General features: G+C 33.5%; 1 protein-coding gene across 5 annotated transcripts in view; it reads left to right on the top strand.

Moving 5' to 3' along the window:
* LOC149072895 (tRNA (32-2'-O)-methyltransferase regulator THADA) overlaps positions 1-15306 on the top strand; it is a 240872-nt gene that overhangs the window by 131100 nt on the left and 94466 nt on the right. For all 5 annotated transcript variants that reach the window (XM_089246909.1, XM_089246911.1, XM_089246910.1 and 2 more), the window contains exon 21: positions 5945-6179. In XM_089246909.1, the coding sequence (XP_089103035.1) occupies positions 5945-6179 (235 nt within the window). The remainder of the gene's footprint in view (positions 1-5944; positions 6180-15306) is intronic.

The raw sequence follows: 15306 nt of genomic DNA, 5'->3' as shown, positions 1-15306 counted from the left end.
CAAAATAAGATTTAATGGAGAAAAGTAGAAAAAAACAAAAAATAGGAATTTACATTACCTAAAACAGCTCTACTAGAATGTCTTCAAAGAAAAGAAAGAAGTCATTTATCAGCTGCAGAAAAGTAAATTTACAGATAAAAAGATTACAAAAAAATTCATGACAATTGCATCTTTGAAAATCAGTCAAAAATTTGTTATATGCGTACTTTGCTGAAATTAGTGTTCTTTATAAGCAATTAAAATAGCACAGATAAGTAATACAAAATTCACAGTACATGAAAAACTTTGTTATACATGAAAATTTGCAAGTTTGTTGTTAGTCCAACTGTATATAAAATAACATATCTTAACATATTGATTCATCATCGCAGAGCTGAAACGGCTGAAGCTATAATTATCAAATTTGGTCAGTAGTTTCATTTTGTAATCTAGGGACTCACTAAGAAAGAGTTTTTAAAAATTCCACCCCTACAGGGGCCAAAACGGGGAGGGGGCTGAAGAATTGCTGAAGCCACAAATATGAAAAATTGGGTCAGTTTGGTTTTATAAGGTAGGGACATGGGTGGAGATACTGCGGGCCCCCCCCCCCCCCCAGACTTTCATGTCTACCTCGCTGCCTATGGGTAGGAACTTCTTCGAATAGGTTTTTCATAATTCAATCTCTCAAGGGGGAATTTTCAGATTATCAAATCCCTGTGAACAAAGTCGCAGGCTACACAGCTAGTTTCATATATTTTATTTTGAACTTCCTTTTTTTTCAGTCAATGTTTTAAAGATGATATATATATTGTTAAAAATGAGCAAATAAAAAAAATACAAAAATTTGTGGTGTTCTAATGATGACCTCATATTGTTGAAATTATTGTATATCTAGATACGTCTAGAATAGGTCTTGGAGTTCGGTTAGTAATGTAATTGTGTTAAGTGTGAGAGTGTATTTCTGTGGAAAAACTTTTTTGAAACCAGTCACACCCAACGAAAGTGTATTGCAAACAAAATTTAATCATTTTGATGGTTTATTACACAGCTCAATTCCTGTTTTAGTGGTCTAAATTTTATGAAGGGAGTTACTTGAGTTACAAGAGAGAAACTTTAATCCAAAGAAACAAGAGAGAAACTTTAATCCAAAGAAACAAGAGAGAAACTTTAATCCAAAGAAACAAGAGAGAAACTTCAATCCAAAGAAACAAGAGAGAAACTTTAATCCAAAGAAACAAGAGAGAAACTTTAATCCAAAGAAACAAGAGAGAGACTTTAATCCTTGAATGTGTAGCTTTGCATATGTGCATTCTTTAAACACCTATTACTGCAGCCAGTTTTAAGACGAAAATTCAGAATTGCATTTGCACATAAGTTAAAATTATAGTCTTTCCTATTTTTAGTTTACTGGTGGAGATGTCTCAATTAATGATAAAAACTCTTTGTTAGGGTCATAGGTGGCTATGATTTTAATATTTTTAATGGGTTTTTGCTTTTTTTTGCATTTTGCAATCTGTATTTTTTCTTACTGAAGTTTAAAATTACAAAGAAATTATTTATACATTTAGAAAACAATACTAATTCAATACATTTATTTTATGTATGACTTTTGAGGTTTTGCAAATCAACAGTAGAAGTGAATAAACCTTGAAATATCAAGAACGAGTATTGCAAATAAAGTCTTCCTGTGCAAGGGGTCATAATGTATAATTATATATAAAATGAATCACCCTCTTAATTAATAGCAAAGTGATTTTTCTATATTTTATTAAAATACCATAAACATGGGCTCTTACTTTGTCCCAAAATGGAAAAATGATTGAGGCATGCATGCTACAAGCTCATTGCTTTGGGTTTGCATAGTAACTGGTGATTCAGCGAAGCTGCAGCACTAGTTAGGCAAGCCCACCTTCAATAGAGTTGTAATATTTGCTGATAGGTTGCAGCAGTGCTGTTTTCATATTAAATTTAAAATTTAATTTTAAATGAGATTGAGTTAATGAGATCTCAATTTTTTTGCTTTATTTCATGAAGTTTCCTTTATTTTGAATTAATTTTTATTCAGTTACATTGATTTCATGCTATTTTATCATGCGCACAAGCTGTTTTTAATGGGGTTTTTTTAATTTTCGAAAAATTAAGTATTAGAGATATGCAAAACTTTATACTGATATACACTCGTGTGCAAAATTAAGAGAATTTTAATTGGCACATGAGTGAGTGGCACATTGTGTCTATTTTCACAAAAAGTACTGAACCCAAGGTACTAATAATGCCACAGAAGAAGTATGCAAATATTCAATGTCAAATACATAAGCATACACGTGCGAGTGGGCAGAGTTGTGACCACGGAGGAGTAGATAAGGGCATGAGCCATTTTTCACGATTCGTGTGCTCATACTCTTCAATGACATTCACTGTGTTTCTCTCAAGAGTTTGGTCAATTTTATAAGCTATCGAGTAAAATAAGTAGCCACAAACGTATGGATGACGGAATGAGATTGAGAATCGTTGGTAGATTGGAATCAGGGCAATCACAAGTGCAGGTGGCTACAGAGCTCGATGTTATGCCCAGTGTCATCTGCAATTTGTGGAAAAAGTTTCAGGACACTGGATCCATATTGAGAAGACCTGGACAAGGTTGTCGAAAAGAGACAATGACCAATGAGGATTGTTATTTGCGCGGTGCCACAGGACTGCTACAGCATCACAGCTCTCATGTGAGCTGCATGCTGCCACTGGAACTCGAGTTTCAAGGTTTACGGTTGCCTGAAGGCTTCATGAGAGAGGCTTTATGCCAGAAGACCTGCTATTTGCGTCTTGCTAACTGCAACACACAAAAGAACACGTTTAGCATGGTGCAGGCAGCATCAGCCTTGGATCAGACTTCATTAGAGCACTGTGCTCTTCACAGATGAGTCGAGATTCAGCCTGGACACCGATTTCTGACATACACTCATCTGGAGAGAGCCTGGTACCATTCCTCCCACATCAGGGAAATGAACCACTATGGTGGTTGTGGTGTCATGGTCTGGGCAGGCATCATGTTGGACAGCTGCACACCCCTCCATGTGTTTGGCAGAGGGTCCGTGACTGCTAGGAGGTATAGAGAGTAGATCTTAGAGCCCTATGTTTGACTTTTCAGGGGCCCAGTTGGCCCTTGGTTCCTGCTCATTGACGACAACGCTCGTCTACATTGGGCTCACCTGGTCAACGATTATCTGGAAAGTGAGGATGTTTGGCATATGGATTGCCAGCCAGATCTCCTGACCTAAACCCTATAGAACATATCTGAGACTCTCTTAGGAGGGCAATTGCATCTCACCAGAAGATGCTGAACTGAAGAACTGAAAACTTCGTTGCTGCAGGAGTGACCAATTGCTACAGAGACTGCTCAACTGCCATGTGTCCAGTATGCCGTCACGCTGTGTGACCTGTCTGGCTATGAGAGGGGACCATACCCCATATTAGACTCATTTTCGGTTCGATCTCACAACATGGATTTTGGACATTCCTGCGATGATGATCTTTACTGACAATCATGCATGTTACTGACAATCATCAAGTACTATGACTTGTATGGCACATCTCTTTCTCTGTTATAACTGTGTATTCATACCAAATTTCATTAAAATCTGTCCACTAGTTTCTCATAAATTTGCCATAATGTGCTAATTCTCTTAATTTTGCACACAAGTGTAGAATAGCATATATAATCAAGAATATGTGTAAAAAATTTGAAAGAAATCAGTGGTTAAATAATATTTTAATGATATTTCTACTATAGCATAGTTTTTCATCATGTTAAAAGGTATGAGACCCCTTGAACAAGAATAAGTCATTCTGTATTCAATGAGAAAAATGAAGGACAAGTACAGGGTGGTTATAATTAAACTGACACTATTCAGACCTATGTAGGGGCTATTCTGCTTGATGTATTTCATTGAAACTTGTTATATACGTTATGGGGGAAAGAAAACTGCAATAAAAAAACAATTCAAATTTTTAACCACAAGGTGAAAAAGCAGTGGTTTTTTATTATCACAGTTTTCCCTCCCATGTTTCATATAATGTATATACCATGTTTCAACATGAAATATGTTCATGGGAATAGAAGCTACATAGGTCTGATTAAATAATCATAGTAGTATCATCATTATCTGCTTTAATTTGGGAATTTTTTTATTAGCAAGAAATAACTATTAAAAAAAAATACCTAAATTTTGAAGGAGTATTTTCACTATTCAATGAAATTGTGAGGAGTAAAATTGAATTTTGATGCATATTGGCAAAGACTGCTCAGAACTACCTTCTTTAAGTGACACTATTCAGACGTATTTAGCGCCCTGTCTGATGGACATATTTTGTTGAAACTTGATATATACATTATATAAACCATGGGTAAAAGAAAACTGCAATAAAAAGCACCACATTTTCACCTTCTGGTCAAAAACTGTACTATTTTTTATTGCAATATTCTTTTCTCTCATCATCCAAATATAATCTGTATACTAAGTTCCGAAGAGATATGTCCAACAGAACAGGCGTAACATAGATGAAGTAGTGTCAGTTTAATTATAACTACCCTGTATATTGGCGGTCTCAGAGTATGACGTAACACAGAGTACCAGAGGATCAGTAGTGTGGCATCATCAGTTGTTTATAAGCTGCTTTATCTCTTGATTTGATGGAGGCCAATTTAAATCATCATTGACAGAAACTTGAGGCATTATGAGACTCGACCATCCTAAATTTTTCTTTTGGAGATAATTGATGGAAAAATAATTATAGGACAAAACCCAGGATTCATCAAGAACATGAGAAACAATGATGTAATTAATCACTGAGAAGTATGTGATTTGCTCTATTAAAAGGAAATTTTTTTGTATAACATGCTCTTTGTTCTTAAATTTGAAAAAAAGTAATCTAATTATATTCAATAATTAATCAATATATTAATCCATTAAATAACAATTAATCTGTTAATAATTATGTATAATTATCCACTGCTTTCTAAAAGTTGAGCATGCTATGGTAAATCTAACTAAAAAACTTGCTTTGATTTACTCCAAATTTCAAAGAAACATGATAAATTAAGTTTTTCATTCATATTATTGGTTGGGTTGTTAATTCTTTTTTGTCTGTAGACCCTCAAATGTTGATGTTCCTTGATGATACAATTTCTGGGTTGTTAGATCATGGTTAGATAAATTCACTTCCACCACGAGAAATTTTACCCACATCTGTGGCATGTATCTTCAGAGGCAGGTTACATATGGGTCTCTGCTGCAATTGAGAAGGGCATCATATGTCTTATCACAGAGTTGTTTCTTATATATATATTTCTGAGGTTTGATTGAGTTCATTATAGTTGTATAATTAGTTGGTTTAAGTGGATATGTTGGACTCTGGTTGGCTGATGAAATCGTTTTCTCTCTGACTTTTGTCGGGTTTAAACAAATGTTGGCCCAGACTGAGCTAACATTTTTCTTTGGGTTAAAAACACTTCTATTCACAGGAGACTGCTCTGTTTCATAAAAAAACTCTTTTTGGCAACTTAGTGTCACATTGTGCAAAGGGGGAACTTGATGTGCTCAGTCTGTTATTAAAGAAGTTCTTCAGCATGTGCATATTTAAAACATACTATGCTGCAATGTAATTTTGTGCCCAATCTTCACATGATGCATTTATTACAATATTTTACGACATATGCTTTCAGTTTTTATTATGTTACTTATTAATTTTCTCATTTTAGTTCTTTCATTGATGTAGTGAGTAACCAGTAAGGGTTAACACAAGCAAATGCTAGATTTTTTCCCCTTCTTGTATTAAAAGCTTGACTGTATTAGGTGTACTATAAACTTCCAAGTGTATTTTCATGAAAGTATTTCAGTTTTAAAACTTGTGTATATCCATAAAGTTATCCTTCCCACATTCATTTAATTTTTTCCCAATCACATTTAAGGTGTGCTATTACCGCGCCTTTGTGGGCAAAAGAAGATAAAAGATGATATATCTGAGCACAATATGATTTCACCATCTCAGTTATTTATGCTGTGTCCTAGTCTTCATTCATCCTTAAAAAAGATGATCAGCACAAGTATTGATGATCACCAGAATCTGATGTTTAGTAATCTTTTGATACCTTTGATGTCTGTTATTGTGAAATTATCGCCAGTTGAAAGCAATATGAATGACAGGTAAAGTTCATGCTCTTATATTTTTTTGGGGCGGGAAGCTCATTTTCAATAAGTACTGTGTTACTTTTTGATCTAATTATTACTGGATACAATCTGGGGGAACTATCATTATATCTCTGGCAGGAAATTTTTCAGTTATGTTTTAGAATCCACTTCATAGTGTCATTTTTAATCCTTCTTTTCATGGAGTTTTTGCTGTTCGCCTTTCATGTGTTCCATCTTTTGGCCTCCAAATCAGGGTATGAGTGCCCTCATTTGGAGGCCATGTAACTAATATCTACACTCGTAGATATTAGTCGCGTGGCTCCTATTGCCAAAAAACTGGCAACATGGGAGCAGTCCCTGCCAGATGTCTCTCTATCATTATCATTATATCCTAGAGCCACAGGAGTAGGTACTATAGGTACTTTCCCATATATACCGATGGCTGTAAGATCCCTGGCCATATTGGTTGTGCCTACATCTGCTGTGAGAAGACATCTTTCAAGCTACCACCTTTTTAAAACTTCCATAATTTTATTTTAAATGATTCTTAAGTTTATTGAATGGCTTGATTTCAAAAAATAAGACAAAATCTATAAAAACTATCCACAATTTTTGAACAAAACATTTTCTTATTAGGAAATAAATTTTAAAGTAAGTATCATAAAAATAGAGAAAATGGCGAATTTTTTTACCACTTGCAAAACAAAACCAGTATGATGCTGCCATCTCTGACAGAAAATCTAAATCTCAAGCTAGTTAATAGGTTTTAAATGATTCCTGTGTGTATTTTTTGATGGAATTTTGAATAAGTGGTTTCACTATGGGGATACTGTGTGTGTGTGTGTGTGTGTGCCACACAGAAAGGGTTGAAAAGTCTCAGTTTAAAGGACTTACAAATTAATAGGGGACGTTTTGGCTCAGCGTCTTGAACATCATATAAACGAGGTTCCACTGTTACTAGAGAGTGTTTCTATTGGGGGGGGGGAAGCTGGAAAAGACGTTCTACATAGGTCTCGCCAAGAAGCTCAAGAGGCGATACATAGCCAACTGTTGTAATTTTTAATAATGTTTTGCAGCTTTAATAATTGAACTCCGCTGCTAATTTTTTTGGTTTTATGTGTTCCTGGGTAAGATGAATGTACTTTAATTTTTTCATAATTTTTTGAGGGTGATACCTTCTGACCCTTTCCGTGCAAGTTGCTTTATATGTATTTTTTATGTGCTGTGTTTAGTTTTCTCTCTCGGTAAAAAAAACAAATAAAAATAATGCAAGAAAAGTATTTAAATTAACATGCCCATATTATAGAAATGTCATTTCTTTTACTAAATGGCGGTATGTGTAATGAGATAAAAAATTAAATTTGTTCACCTCTCTAATGGCTGTACTCTGCTCATGGTTAAGTTTGCAGTGGAGGGAAACCTACAAGGGAGCTGCATCACTCGTTTCTATGGCAACAATAGCCTCTTAACCATTCTGTCAATTTGCCGATTATCATCAAACTGACTGGAGAAAAAGTTCTCCATATACTAAAAAGTAATTCAGTAATTTCAGTGATAATTTTTTTACTGAAAAAAAAACTGTTGACAATTCCAGAAAATAAATTACCTAGTTTGTGAAATCAGAATATATCATAACTTTATGTTGGAAGTGAATGAAACAGAAATACTGCATTATATTGTAAAACAATTGAAAAAAAAAATCATTAGCTTATGTTTGGGGTGGGGGTACTTACTTACTGAAAAAATTTTAACGTCAACAAAGAATAACAATATTTCTCCCTTCCCATTGTTAAAACTTCTGTCTTGCATTGGTTCCAAATGGTGAATTATGGTGGTTTTCATTAAGTGTTTACATCTTCATAAACTGTTCTCTTAAATACCCTGCTGACAGTGTCTATGGTGGTCAAAGGCAGATGATTAAAAAACCTTACTTGAAGATGGCTGTGCTGTTACGAAATTTATTTCAGTTGAATTTAACTCTTTCATTAGATGGTACAATGCTCCTGATTGCTGTTGATGATAAGTCAAATTCTGGCCACGGAATATTTGAACGATCCATTTTTTTCTTTGAAAAATTCATTAAGTAAAATATGGAAGAATTGTAAAATAGATGATGGTTCCCATGGAATTACCTCTGGCCAACATGAGGCATCATATGTAAGAATGATAGAACAAAATACACATCCGAAATCAAACCTTTGCTAAAAATCTCTCACTCACTCATTAGTATTTGTTGGTACTGTATGTTATCATTTATTGGCTAGATGTCTCGCCCAGGGGTGGCAGACACATTATGTCAAAAGAAACGCTTTCTGTAATCAATTAGGGAATATCCAAAGTCATGAAGCCATGGTTCCATAAAAAAAAAGCTATACAGGATGTTTAGGATCTATTGAAAAATTTCATTGCATATTGTTATTTTTCTTTTAATTAAAGAAATAAATGAGATAAATAATAAAATAATTGTAACACAAAATACAGTGATTTTTGTGAGGAAAATTTTAAGTGCCAAAACTCTGAAGCAGTAGCTATGGTTCTATGATAATGGTAGCCAATATTTTTTTCTAATTAATTAGTTTTGATTTTTATTCGCTAATTTTAAATATAATATTTTTTTCATAATAATAGATAAAACTAAACATTTCTGTATATAGTAGAGTCTCGTTTATCTGATCTTTGCTTATCCGACGTCTCACCGAAAAAGAAAAAAAAAATCAAGCACCAACTGTTGAGCCTCTCAGAATTTCACATAACACGCTCTAGAAACTACAATTAAATACACTGAGCTACAAGAACCACCTACAGGAATTGACCACTGAGCTACAAGAACCACCTACAGGAATTGACATAATGATGCTGTAAAGATTGAGAGACTTGGCAGTGAAGAAATGGCACTCGTCAGGAAAGCACACTACGTTCAAAATGTTTTTAAATCATCACAGTATTGAACTTTTTAAGCACAGTATTTAACTTCAGAATATTTTTAACTGTTTTTTCATAACACCTCCCTATTCCAAGGTTTAACTAAGTCCTAACCAACATTTTCACCTATCTGATGTACTGTCTGTCCATTTATGTCGAATAAGCAAGACTCTACTATGCAGTTGCCACCCCCCTATTCCTGGGGTGACCGCGAATACGCAAAATCAGCGAATAACCGAAACCATAGTTTTTTCTTGTATATCTCGTTCATTGAACAGCATGAGAAAAGCAGGGTAATGCAAAGTTACAAGGGAATGTAAAAGGGTGCAGCAATTTTGTTGACGATGCTTTCCGAAAGAACATTGTGATTTCTGGAGAGAGATAGATGGCTAATTCTTAGCCCAAGATATCAAGGAAATAGTTATTATCTGGATATTATGCTGAGGTGAACTCAGAAAGAAAATTCATGTTAGTTGTCCCGGTGGAGACATGATGACTTTTCTTTCCAAGTTCACCTCGGCATAATATCCGGAAAATAACTATTTCCTTGATTGTGATTTCTGTTTGCCGTTTCTTCTTCATATCATCAAGTACGTTGGAATATGATGACAAGGCTTCCTCTGCCAATTTTTCTACATAGAGGGATCTATGTCATGAAAACCATCTATTGCTGATTTGAACGTGCGAAGCCCTTCTGCTATGTTACTCATGGTGAACTTGTCTTCTATTTCTTTATTTTCATCTTCATCATCAGGTACCGCTTCAGTTTCAGGAGCAGTCAATTGCATTAATTGGTCAATACTTCTAAATTGCTATTAATTAGCTGTTCGACTTCCATATCTTTATCATTGAACCCTTCTCCAATCACCTTGTTTTGCTAAGGTGACAATGTCTTTCATAGTCTCTTCAGTTGGCTCTGTAGAAATGGTTGTGTCCTTTAACGCACATTGAGGCCAAAGGTTAATCCAACCCGAGGTGGCTGTTTCTCTCTTGGGAGCTGCCACCGCTCTAGCGATGACAGTAATGTCATTAGTGAGCCATCCTAAACATGCATAAATCAAATTTCATAAAGAAAACATGTGAATGACGATTTCTGAGTGTTGCAAAAAAAAATTTCCAATAAAGGGAAAAAAACTGTGAATATGGAAACCGCAAATACAGGGGGGGGGGTCGACTGTATATGCTTCTCATCAGCCTCCGATGTGTGGGAACTATATTCTGTCACATTAGAATACATTCTCTACCTTTCCCTTAACTTCACGAATGGACTATAGTTAGAAAGTGGTTGCCTGGTCTTTCTGAGAACCCTACAAAAAAAATTTCATGTTTTTAAGTGCAATTCACTGTGATATTCAAATTCAAAATCACTAAAAATGAGGGAAAGAACTGCATAAACTAATGGTCAAGCGCATTCTATGCTTCATATGCTGTTCTTTCCCTCATTTTTTAGTGATTTTTTCAACTCAAAATTCTCGGTGGGTATTGATTGCACTTAAAAATACTGAATTTTTTTTGTTCAACTCAGGAGAGACAGGACAACACCTTTCTCTTTGGAAGTTGAAGAACAGGGAGAATGTATAAAAAAAATTGCATCTTGGTACACATATGTGACCCTTAGTAAAATAAATGACACATCTAAAATGGGCACATTATTTAAATACTTTTTCTAAGTGTAAGTATGTTTCTATAGCCATGTTTTACAAATTATTTGAGGTGAAGCAGTCTTAAGTTTTCACCCTGTATATTGTTTTAATACAGAAACAAATTCAGATAATGTCACTTTTTGATGCCTCAAGGGTTCTACAAACTTCAAGATCATGTTACTTCTCAAATAAGGAGAGCAACTCACTGAAAATAAATATGATATAAGTATTATATATAAGTATTTTGGGCGCGGTAGCCCAAGTTGATAAGATACTCGCCTAAGGTACCAAAGGATGTTTAGAAGTGTCGCGAGTTTGATACCCGGTTTGTCCTTGTCAGAAAACTTTTTTAACACGGGTACAACAGAAACAGCGACATGACCGCAGGGAGTCCCCCATCGAGGGGTTAGCACACCAACCTCTTGATGAGTATAATAACAAGCCTGCCGTTCGGAATTGGCAATAAATTGTAGGTCCCATTCTAAAATTAGCCCTCATGTGCAGAAAATTACAGTGGTGGTACAGTGGGGTTTTTTTTTTGCAAAAGAATGTGAACGCATACTTCCGAAGTTACTCATTGTATCCACATACATTTAAATAATGCATGTGAAATGCAATGTATATACATTATTTATAATTGTATATTTGCGCAAAACTATAAATTTTAGTAGAAATGATTAATATTTAAACAGTATTAATTTTTTTGTATTTAAAGCTGAACAAAACTTTAAATTAAAAAAAAAACATTTTTCTCCAGTTGTCATTATAGGAATAAATCAAAACTGCAAAAGATGTATCATGATTTAACTTAGGGCTCGTTTACATGCGTTAAGTGACTAAGTAAATTAAATTTAAATTTCTCAAGTACTTTAAAATGTACGCAGAGGATAAGGGCCATTTATACAGGTTTAGTCTGTAAGTGGTAAGTGCTTAAGTAATTTAGTGAAATAAAGACAGTTCCTATTTTTTCATTAAGTAGACCTATGTGCATGCACCAGTGTGCATAGCCTGCCACTTGGAGGAGGTCTTTTTGCTCTATGTCTGGGGGTTTATTTCGATCTTAAGCGTGAATCTGTGTTTATGCTCCGTCGTCTCCTTCCGTTTAAATAGAATTCCTCAAAAATATGGGATGGCGAAGTGGCCGAAGGACAAAAACCATCAAGTTTGTTGAAAAATATCTAAGCCATGAATGTTTGCTGATTTATAGCAATGAAAACTACCTTAAAAAACAAGCTGAAAATCAGTTGATGTTGTAAATAGTGGAAGTATGAAGTATTCAATTGACGTGTTCCCAGGAGTTGAAAAAAATTGAAGATTCAAAAATATCCGGTGCTGGTGTGGAGACTTAATTACTTTATATATTAAGAGATTTGGAATATTTCCCTCATCCAAGAGGAATTTGCTACCATCTATTGGTAAAAATAAATAATCAAGTATTTAACATGAAGATAGCATCCACATTACATTTAAAAAAATTTGAAACAGTTTGTGTTAAATGAACCCTTAGAATTTCTTACAAACTCCAAGAAATTTCCCAATATTTCTCGCGAATGTGTGAAATTTCTTGGTCCTCTCCCATAATCTTTACATAATATACATTAATCATGTTTCATAATTCATAATTTATCTCCTCTTTAACTTCAATTAGAATATCATATAATATGGCTCTCTGATGACAGATACTGTGTATTTTGTTGTGACCGATCTTGCAGTAATCTAAATTGCTCGAGAGGTGGTGATGTTATTATCCCAGCAAAAAATAAATTTAAAGTTAGTTCTATTGCTCTTGATTGTAACTTGGAGACAACTTGTGTTAAGATATTTTGCAATGGTGGCAGAATCTTACATTTGTGTTGTGTTTGTTGTTCACCAACTTGTGGCATTCAGTATTATTGTGAATTGTATAATATCTTCGATAACTTTTACAATGATGATAGGCACAATTTTATTATAATTGGAGATTTTGACATTCCTGGAATTAATTGGAGTATTAGTTTCGATGATTTGCATGAGATGGTTGATCGAGATATGTTTCTAGTCTTTTCAACTTCCTTTTCAATATTCCTTAATTCAATGTAATTTTATCCCTAACTCATTTGAAAGAATATTGGATCTGGTTCTGGTATCTATTCCTTATTTTTCTGTATCAGTTAACTGGGAGGAATTTCCACTTATAAAACAAGACACCTACCATCCAGCATTTTTGATATCTTTAGATAAACTTTCTGTTGAGCGTCATCCTACCAAAAGAGTTAATGATTTTAATTATGATTTTAGAAAAGCTGACTTTCATTCCTTGTATAATTTTTTTTGTCACTTTGATTGGAATTTTTTACATTTGTGCACTAATGTCAATGAGGCGTTTCATATGTTTTACTTCTACATTTTTACAATTTTTGATATGTGTGTACCATTAAGAAAGAATTTTACTCGAAAATATCCTCCCTGGTTCGATAGGAATATTATTTACAATATCAAACATAAGGAGAAATTTTGTAAAAGGTATTTGATGACTAATACTATCTCTGACTTAGTGCAATACAAATGTTATAGTGCTAAGGTTAAACTCTATATAAGACAAGCTCATAAAAAATATATTGATAATATAGAAGCAACTCTCAGATTCAACCCAAAACAATTTTGGTCTTATTGTAACAAGAAAATAAGAATACACCGAAGTATATGTATTTCGAAAACAATGTTTTATCAACAGACGCCTTGATTGCTTTTTTTGTTTTGAATTTCACAACTTCTGAGGATGATCAAAATTGCTCTTCTGCTTGAAACAATGACTCCGGTTTCTTCTGATGTTGTCAATATTCCTTATATCTCCTTAAATGACATCAAATGTAGTATAAAAAGATTGAAGGGGAGTAGGTCCAGAAGTATTAATGGTATACCTCCATATTTTATCAAGGCGTGTGCTTAGGATTTGCTGTATCCACTTTTATTAATTTTTAATGTCTGTTAAGAATGGGATCTTTCTGGATGAATGGAAGAAAGCAATAATCGTTCCAATTTTTAAAAAAGGTGATAGACAAAATTGAAAATTGTAGAGGTGTGGCCATTCTGTCACCTTTTGCTAAAATTTTCAAGTTTATTTTATATGATAAAACCTATGCTCAAATTAAGACCTGTATCTCCCCAAATCAGCATGGTTTCGTTAAAAATAGATCTACGGTTACCAATCTTGTTTCCCTCTATACCCATATTGTTGAAGCCATAGCTAATAAAAATAAGCTTGATGTGATTTACACAGATTTCGCTAAAGCATTTGATTGTGTGAGTCACTCTATATTAATGTACAAACTAAAAAAATTGGTTTCTGCGATGATACTTGTAACTTATTTGCTTCATATCTAAAAAACAGATTGATTTTTGTATCTTTTGGCTCGTCTCATAGTAATGGATTTTGTGCAACATCTGGAGTCTCTCAGGGGTCTGTCCTTGGACCTCTATTGTTTCTCATTTTTATTAATGACCTTGCAAAACAATGCTGCTGTTCATAATTGCTTATTATTTGCTGATTTTGAAATATTTTACTTTATTGTAAATTTTGAATCTTATTCTATTGTTCAAGATAAATTAACCCACATTTACCACTGATGTATTGAGAATCATCAACACTTGAATATTAACAAATGCTTTTTGTTATGTCTTATATACACCCGTAGGAAAAATCTTATCACATACTCTTATTATATTGGAATTGATATTTTACAGAGAAGATATTCTGCTACAGACTTGGGTGTAATTTACACCTCTGATTTTACCTTTCGTGATCATATTAACGACATTTGTAGTAATTCATATTGCAGACTCGGTTGGCTTAAAAGAATAACTAAAGATTTCACCAATTTGGATAACTTTATAATATGATGAAAACTTGAATATGCATCTGTTGTTTGGAATCCTCATTACAATAATACTATTAATGATATTGAAATTATACAAAATTCATTTATGCGATATTTGTATTTTAAGAAATTTAGAGCATATGACATTACAATTTCAACAACTTTTCTTCGACAAATTTTTTCAATTACCAGTCTCCAAAAGAGAAGAAATTTTTCTGGAGGTTAGTTAATGGTAATATAGATTGTTCTTTTCTGTTATCTAAAATATGATTCTTGGTCACACGGTACAACACAAGGTCAAATAAATTATTTCATATTGCTCAGTTTAGGACATTGATTGGTCTGTCTTGTGCTATAAACAGACTTTGTATTTTGTATAATAGTTTACCTGATGAATTTGATATATGTATTTGCAACACCTATTGGTAAATTGAAAGAGCTTCTTCTCTTCGATTGATCAGTGATTTTTTTTTCCCTTTAAATGATGATTTCTTGTATTTGACTTAAAATATTTTGTTTTTCTTTGTTTGTTTATTTTTCATTTTATTTTTAATCTTTGTGTGTTTTTATTTATTTATTTTCATTTTTAATTGATCCTGTGATTTTATACAGGCCTTCATTTTACTTATTTGGTATTGACTAGTGTTTGTATCTATTTTTTGTATTTTATATTTGTGTATTGCATTCTATCCTGTTTGATTTTATTGTATTTACATTTTT

The sequence above is a fragment of the Pholcus phalangioides genome, unplaced genomic scaffold (genome assembly GCF_987345545.1).
Source record: "Pholcus phalangioides strain wild (caught in Gottingen) unplaced genomic scaffold, Ppha-v1.0 ptg000017l_1, whole genome shotgun sequence".
Taxonomy (NCBI): Eukaryota; Metazoa; Arthropoda; class Arachnida; order Araneae; family Pholcidae; genus Pholcus; species Pholcus phalangioides.
The sequence above is the reverse complement of the archived record's forward strand: the minus strand, read 5'-3'. Positions and strand labels throughout refer to the sequence as shown.